Here is an 8,696-nt window from a genome sequence, read left to right on the forward strand (position 1 = left end):
CATGGATTTTCAGTATTATCCGCCATTTTTTCGGCCATCTTGAATGAATTTCATTGTTTCTTATTGTCGGATCCTCATGGTATAAGGACCTCAAGTTTGAAATTTCAAGTCAATCGGTTGATTAGGAATGAAGTTATCGTGTTCACAGAGCCACACCCAAAAATCATGTTTTTTCTCAGGGACCTTGAAACGTATAGAAAACTTGAAATTAGGGTACCTTAATTTTTTTTGGAAAGCAATACTTTCCTTACCTATGGCAAGGAAAGTAAAAATCATGTTTTTGGACTCAGGGGACCTTGAAACGTATAGAAAACTTGAAATTAGGGTACCTTAATTTTTTTTGGAAAGCAATACTTTCCTTACCTATGGCAAGGAAAGTAAAAATCATGTTTTTGGACTCAGGGGCCCTTGAAACGTATAGAAAACTTGAAATTAGGGTACCTTAATTTTTTTTGGAAAGCCATACTTTCCTTACCTATGGTAATAGGGCAAGGAAAGTAAAAATGTAATATAACGGGGGTGTACTATATCGAGGTTGCACTGTAATTTACAACGAAAAACTGACAATATTACCTGTGTCAATCAGTAGCACGCTCCCATCAAGTTTACCTATTAGAAGTTCGTTTTTCCGGTAAGATGAGAATTTTATGAATGAGCATTCCAGTCTTAGTGGTAACATCCAAAACCTGAAAAATATACATCCCGTTGAATTATTCTGTGTGTTTTGAACATACATGAATCATTCATTCATTCATTTGCCAACGTAATTACAATCAAATTATTGATTTGTTTGCAAATACTATCATAGAGAAAAGATAGCATAAGAAAATATCCCATGGTATAGGACGTTTATGCTCTAATTTTAAAACTCAAGCTGATAGTTCATTTTCATTTTCCGTGAAGCTATGTGACGCTGGTAGTCTCTCATAGTAGCTGGTAGCCGTTCTTACACTCTCAGCCTAACAAAACAGTAAAGATAGAAAGTAGGCGAAAGTTATCGGCTTCAGTTAACAAAAAATCAGCTTGAAAATTGGTTCCTATACCATGGGATATCTTCTAATGCTATCCTTTCTCTATGATTATAAGTATTTAATAAGAAAGAACAATGTTTTAATCCTGCTCGTTTCTATTATTTAAATTGCATGAATCTGTCAACATTAAAAAACGATTGTATCTTCATCTAATCGTAGAATAAGGAGTCACTGGAGATTAAAAACGACAGTGGCGAAGCTGAAGGGGAATTTAACCCTGAAGAGACACACTGGGGTGTTTCACACCCCAGGATTTTTTTTTCTGTTCTGCAGTTGACAATATCAAACAGATGGGAATTTATGCCCAGTCTAAATTAGGTGTGTAGTATTGTCAACTACTCTCCACCACTTCCAGTCAGTAATAGCATTCTACAAGGTCACCAGCTCATCTTGTTCTTCGTTTGGGGTGTCTAACACCCCAGAGTGTCTTTTACGTAGGACTTTCATCAAAAACTTTTATTACAAAGATTTACTTGTATTGTCACTACGAATGTGGTATGGGATGATGGATCAGATTGGAATAAATGCTATGATTCTCTACAACTTGAGATTCAAAACAATAAAATGAAGAGACGTGAGTTTTTGACGAAGTTGTCATTGGCAATGATCAAGCCATTTGTTCAAACCGGATTAGGAGCTCCAACACTCAGGCGGAACATACTACTTCTAAAATTAGTATAAATATTGATAAGCAGTGTTTTACTTTTGATTTCTGTATGCACTGGAACAAAAATGATTAAGAAATGAGAAGTATGGTCTAATACTTTATTCATATTTTTCAAAAAAAATGCAAAATTAATTGGGGTGTTCAACACCCCAGTGTGTCTACTGTGTCAGCATAAAGTAAGTGTGTCTCTGTAGGGTTAAGAGTCTGAGACTCCCCAAAATTAATTATTTCAATCCAATTGAAAACTTGACATAATAAAATTTTGAAGTATTGAAAACATGCCTATAACCATCCTCGGTAAATTAAGAATCTATTTATGCAAAATTTCAAGTTCATCAGTTGAGTAGTTGAGACGTGATGATGAACTAATATTTTAATATTTTAGTTTCTAATATTCGTGAATTTCCAATCAATCTCGTACGTGTATAAGCCAGTTCTTTCATTTATCATAATATATATTATGTTATGTATCTCATTCATTAATAAATGTTTTTGTATTACAGTAAGATGGAAAATATTCTATTATACTAGTAGTTCTGTGAACAGTAGACCTCGCGCTCAGTAAGTTACATTGACCTGTTGTTTTCTCAAAAATTAATAAATCATTTATCAATTTAAAATCTAGTCTAGAAAACATCCTAAATAAACAAAAAGCTTTCTGTCCTATCGTACCGTGACGTGTCGTACCGGAATGTGAGCGCTGTTATCAGGTCTGGCTGCAACTGTCTACAACGTTGATGGAAAGATACATTTTTCAAGATGTTCGATGTTTTTGAACGGGGTAGTATTATAGTCCACGAGACAGCTGATTTATGATGAATAATTCTATAGTCTGATTTTTACTCTAATATTGGCGTATGGAGGAGGCTCCTTTTTCCTTTTATATTATCCTTGAAATGCAAAATTTCCAAAAACCTTGTATATACGTCGACGCACAATTTAAAAAGGAACATTCCTGTCAAATTTAATGAAAATCAATTACCGCGTTTTGCCGTAAATGCGCAACATATAAACCGTTGCCAAATGCCAAACCGTCGACTTGAATCTTAGACCTCACTTCGCTCGGTCAATTATAGATCAAAGTATGGCGAAATAAATTATTACCTGAGGCAGGAAAAATCAATGACCACAATGTTTCCAACATGATCAATGGCTGCTAGCTGCTCTCCAGTGTCATCAAAAGTTGTCTCATTGAATTTGAAATGTTTGCTCTTTTTATTCCGCGCAGTGATTGTATGATGTATTTGCAGCAGTAATCTATTGAATAAAAAGGTAGAATAGATAATATTATTATTTCATTGTATAATGTACTAAAACAAATATTTATTAGTCATTCTAGAAGAAAAGAGAATCAGTGAAGTTAACATGGAAAATGGTCGATCATAGCATGCATTTTTCAACCGCCTTGATCAGCGAGTCTATACTATATCTTGTCTAGTCCAACACAATTAATACCTCAAATCCTCATTAAATAGAGAACAAACTGATTGACATTTGACTTCTGAGTGATATTTTTATCCATAATAAGGTACTACAATGTTGCCTAATAATATCACGTATTAATTGAAAAATTACATACCTGTTTCAACACTTATGGCGTTGACATTGAAGATAACATCATGAGTGTTGAAAAATGTATGCAACTTTTTAATAAATGTGTAATATTATTAGATAGTAATATTCTAGTGTTTCATGATTGAGATCTAAGGCTTATTTAAATTTATTTCTAAGATGGCATGCCGATTTCCAACTGAGTCTAGGGATTTTCTACATCAAAATGTGGAGTCCTATTTCATGTCAAAGCTTATTCATGTATTAGGACTTGATCTATTTCTAGACTCGAAATTCTTTTCTCTCATTGAGGACTAATAAACAGTAATATGATTATAAAATTTTATCTAGGTTCATCATCCTATTCATGAAATAGTTTTCTAAGCTGGAACAATATTTGAACATTTCACTTACCCATCTTTTCGTGAAGTATCTATGCGAAACGATCGCTTGGATATGGCTCCTGTAGGGTTTTCTGAACACCAATTTTTGGTTGGATCAGTCATACTGCAAAATTAAAACATGTTTTATTATCAAGAAAGTGATTTTTCATTGGTTATAGTGGGGTCCACGTTATAATGGCAATATTTTATTAACACTGGTGTTGCTATAGGCTACTTCTCTATCATTCGACACAGCAGGTAGCTCTATCCTTTTCTACCTCCGCAACGTTGCCAGATCGGTGCTTAACAATGTAGGATTATAATTGATTAAAAAATATCTCACCTCGATTACGAAAATCAATCATTTTAAAAATATAGATTCTTGACGAATAACATACATAATTGATCATTTTAAACAAGAATGAACAGTTAATATTACATCAGAGATACCGGTATCTGTTGTTAAGCTTTGAAAACATTAATGTTTGTTTCAAGTTTGTGTAAAAAAAATTATAATCAACGACGACCAAATTAGGTCTGAATACAAAGAGACGCCGTCCATCCAGGAAGCTGGTCATTGACGAAGGACAGAAGTATGAAGTATCAGCCATCCTCTATAGAATGTCCTATTACTAAAATGAAAATGCAAATATAATCTATGTCACTTATAGGCCTATCTAAAGCCCAGGCCTCACCAAACTCGCTCCCGCGGCGGTAGCGAAGTTAAAAACTCGCTTTCCATGTTATTAAATTGAGCAGGCCACACCGAGCTCGCTCCCGCAGAGGGAGTTCCTCGGCGGTAGTTTCACTTCGCCGTGCCAGGCCAACTTTTGAATCGTCTGCTGGTGGTACTACCGCCGAGGTAGCGAGCTCGGTCTGGCCTGCACAATTCAAAATACATGGAAAGCGAGTTTTAAAAGTTCGCCTTTGGTAGCGCATGCTACTAGAGAACCACACTCATCAAAACAAAAACAAAACCAAACTACCGCTAGCGGACGTTTTTTGGTGTGGCCTGAACTACCATCGCGGGAGCGAGCTCGCTACCTCTAGCAGACGTTGGTGTGGCCAGTGCTTAATGAAAATGGATAACAAGACGTGATCTTCCAAACACAAAACTGTAGACCTCTTAGCATTCTTCAGCCTATTCAAAGCAGAAAATCCTCTCTCTTCGGAGCAGTTGGTGACTGGTCTGCCTCGAAAAATAGACGATGGTACTTAGAAAAATATTTCAACAGCTATTTCAAGATTTGAGAAAGTAAACTTCAACTATATTCTATAATTTATTCAAACAAGTCATGGATTCCTAGTTCTCCATACATTTTGAAGGGCAGACATTCATTTTCAAATTCATTTCCTATGTGATTGGGGTATTTTGATTCTCTAAATTATTTTCATCATCTCTTACTTGCGCCTCAAAAATTTGGGCAAGTGCCCAGTCTGCCCATTTATAGCCCGGGGCCTGATTAATTGATAATGTGAAAATTGATTATAAACTCTTGAAGCAACCCATCCTGAGGAAATTGCAACTCTGAGGACATTCAGTTCATGTGAGGAACATCTCGCCTCCACAGAAGAAGGTTCTACGAACAATGAGTTTGTTGCCCACTGTAAGCTCATCTTCCATCGTCTGGGAGTGATCCGTGGTCTAGTGGATAGAGTGCTTGCGTAGCAGCATAGAGATCCCGGGTTCAAACCCTCTCAATGACAAAAGTTTTTTAACCAGATCACTACCGTGTTATCGGATGGGCACGTTAAACTGTCGGTCCCGGCCGAAGTATGACAGTCGTAAGGCCCATTGACGGCTTAAATTATATATTCAGGCGGTGGGACCTTCCCGCAAGGGACTCCCCACCAACAAAAGCCATACGAATTTACTTTTTTCCATTGTCTGAGCCTCCACACAGTTCATGAACAGTATTATCTTGGCATCACTTGTTGAAGTGACACATAACATATAGTGAGGTCCACGTTATAATGGCATTGCAAAAAGATAGAAGAACAGCGTTGCCGATCCTCTGTCTTGTCAATGGAGGGAAACTGATACCGTTATTTGATGTAATATTAACTGTTCATCTCGTTTAAAATAATCAATTATATTTTATCAAGCAAGAAATTATATTTTTCAATAATTTCATAATGAATTTTCATAATCAAGATGATATATTTTGTTAATTATTATATTTCTACATTGTTAAAAAATGCTCTGGCAACAGAGCAAAGCGAGAAAGAGATAGCGCTATCCGCTTTGTTGAATGATAGACAAGGATATCAATATAATAATTGCTAATTCAACACTCCCATTATAACGTGGACCTCACAACAGCTACTTTTGGACCGTTGTATAAATTAGAATTCGAAGAAACCTTTTTGGGAGTAAGCCTGTGGCACCGTACTCTTCTAAAAAGTGTGTTATTCTGTCTGATTAAATAATAGTTATTTGTGCAACTAGTGCGCAAAGTGTCAGTTTGCTGCACCGAAAGAAACGTTTACGCCCGAGCCGTAGGCGAGGGCGGAATGGCTTCTTGAGTGCAGCAGAGGAACTTTGCGCACGTATTTCACATTAAGTTTTTCCTACAGTTACCATTGAATATGAAAAGTGGGTAATTATGGGTAAAATTGTCTGAAGTCCATCAAATGTTTTTCTGTGTAATTTTATTATTGATAAAATCCTTAATCCTAAAATCCTAAAGTCCTCGTTGTCCTTGGTTATAATATATAATGAATAATAATTAGCGCGTTGTGCTTCGTTGCACCTCTGCTCACTATAGCAGCCACAGCAGTCACTGTTACCAACTTCATTTTGATTTTGCTGCACTGTTGCTCCATATAACCTACCAAGTATTTTGCGTTGCCATGTTGCAAATCTGAAGTGCAGAAAAATTTTTCCCGCACTAGAGCGGAAAAGTGATTCTTTGCGTTCTGTAATCAGTGCAGCAATGGCCACTTTTCAACGTAACTGTAGGAAAAATAAATAAATGAATCACTCTTGTACACTCATTGTATTTTATGACGCCATCGATCCCACAAGTGTGAGTAATCAGAAGGTATGAAGATACATTAGGTATTCTTCACCGTGAAAGGTCAGATTCATGTTTACAGAGCAAGAAATTGTCAGTGAAGCAAGTCATTCACTGCCCGATATGTTGTCCAACTTGATGTCTTCAACGTCGGAACATGAAAGGGGTTGTTGAGGGCGGGGGGACTGCTGTCAGGTAGTCTGTTAAACTGTTCAACTGACTTTTCCGACCACGCAAGGTCAGCCGCCTAGTCAGGTTCGATTTGGAACGTAAGAGGGGATGTTTCACTAACCAGCCGGAGCTTAAATAGTGAAAGATCCTACGTGGTGGCTCAACGTAGTTGGACGAAATTGTCGGATCCCACCACAGAAAAAAATAATAAGAAGTGTTTTTTTTTACTCAGTGGTCCCGCATATAATTTTAGGGTGTGATGACATTGGATAAATATACAGTATGAGCAAGTGCACACTTGGAGGTGAATGACAAAGCGTGCAGATGAGAAACAAAATCTGGAAGAGATTAAATAGAAACTCTTAGCAATAGAAACACTCACCCTAAACGCGGGCACTTGTGATCAGTGTGAGCAGCTACATGCAAGTCAGAAGCACAGAAGGTGTTGTGTTTCAATGGTATTTTCCAGATTTTGTTGTTCCCAAGGGTGTGAACACATTGAATGAGTACTTTGCTGAGTGTTAGTCCTTATTTGAAACATTGAAATGAACAAGATTCAAGATTCGTTTTATTAACCATCAAGCTACAATTATAGCATTAGGCAAGTCATAATACATACTTTTAAAAAGTAGTCTACACACAATTGAACAGAAAATCGATACAAAATTGAACAGATAAAGCATATCTACATTACATAAAATACATTCAATTCAGGTATTCCTCAAGTGAGTAAAAGGCATTATTTTTCAGATAACTATATACAATTTTCTTAAATTTGTTTGGAGGCAGATTCCTGGTTGTTTGAGGCAGTTTATTATACAATATGCACTGTTGGAAAGTATGGCTTCTCATAGTTTTAGTGAGTCTTATTTGTGGTGCTACAATGTTCCTACTGTTCCTGGTATTATATGCATGGTAATCTTCATGAATGGAAAATTTTTCTGAGTTTTTCTTGACGTGAATTAAATTGGAATAAATGAAGAGAGATGGAAGGGTTAGTATACCCAAATTAGGGAAATGTGGCCTGCATGAATCTCGCTGTTTTAGTCCTAGGATAGCTCTAAGAGCCTTTTTTTGCCATAAGAACACTGTTTTAGCATGAACGGAATTACCCCATAGACGCACACCATAACTCAAATGTGAGTGGAAAAGCCCAAAATAGGCCAATATGAGTGTATCCAAATTCACGCAGCCTCTCAGTTTTCTCAATAAATAGACTATTGGAGATGATTTTTTTGAAAGGTGCTCAATATGTGTGTGTGTCCCAGTTCAGCTTATAGTCCGTCCATATAAAGTCCAAGAAGTTTGACCGGTTTAATCAGGCCATTACTCAACTTGTCTTTTGAGGGAGAAAAACAATATCTCAGTTTTATCTTCATTCAATTTCAGTCCATTGGCCACATACCACGTCCTGGCCGTAGACAGAGCATTGTCAAGTTTATTCTGTACTCCTTCTATCAATGGGTCTGTAGCAACAATAGTCGTGTCATCAGCATATAATACACTTAAATATGGAACATTATAGCTGAAGTCGTTTACAAAGACAAGAAACAGAAAAGGCCCCAAAACTGAGCCCTGTGGTACCCCCGCAGCTACATTCATAATTTCGGAAGAGGAGCTACCGATCACAACCATTTGTTTTCTGTTTTGGAGATATGACTTCAGCAATTGTAGCTCAGTATTGCAAATCCCATAAAAAGCCAATTTATTTAGGAGAAAGTCATGAGAGATAGTGTCAAAAGTTCAAACATATGAACTAAGTAATGAGAACCTAGGTAAAATTCACTCTTACTCACCCAAAAATAGCTTTTCTAGTTTAACTTTGATAATGATCAAAGAAGTTGCATACAAAGCTCCAATTCTGTAAACCAAATAA

At 36.6% G+C, this 8,696-nt stretch overlaps 1 protein-coding gene across 1 annotated transcript; it reads right to left on the reverse strand.

The window, feature by feature from the left end:
- Positions 1-547: 547 nt before the first annotated feature.
- Positions 548-8,696, reverse strand: LOC120356541 (TBC1 domain family member 31-like; the record flags this gene model as incomplete). The annotated part of the gene is given in 4 exon segments (XM_039445486.1): positions 548-686; positions 2,803-2,955; positions 3,664-3,756; positions 8,617-8,696. Coding segments are annotated over 3 exon segments (384 nt in total).

The sequence above is a fragment of the Nilaparvata lugens genome, unplaced genomic scaffold, assembly GCF_014356525.2.
Source record: "Nilaparvata lugens isolate BPH unplaced genomic scaffold, ASM1435652v1 scaffold7045, whole genome shotgun sequence".
Taxonomy (NCBI): Eukaryota; Metazoa; Arthropoda; class Insecta; order Hemiptera; family Delphacidae; genus Nilaparvata; species Nilaparvata lugens.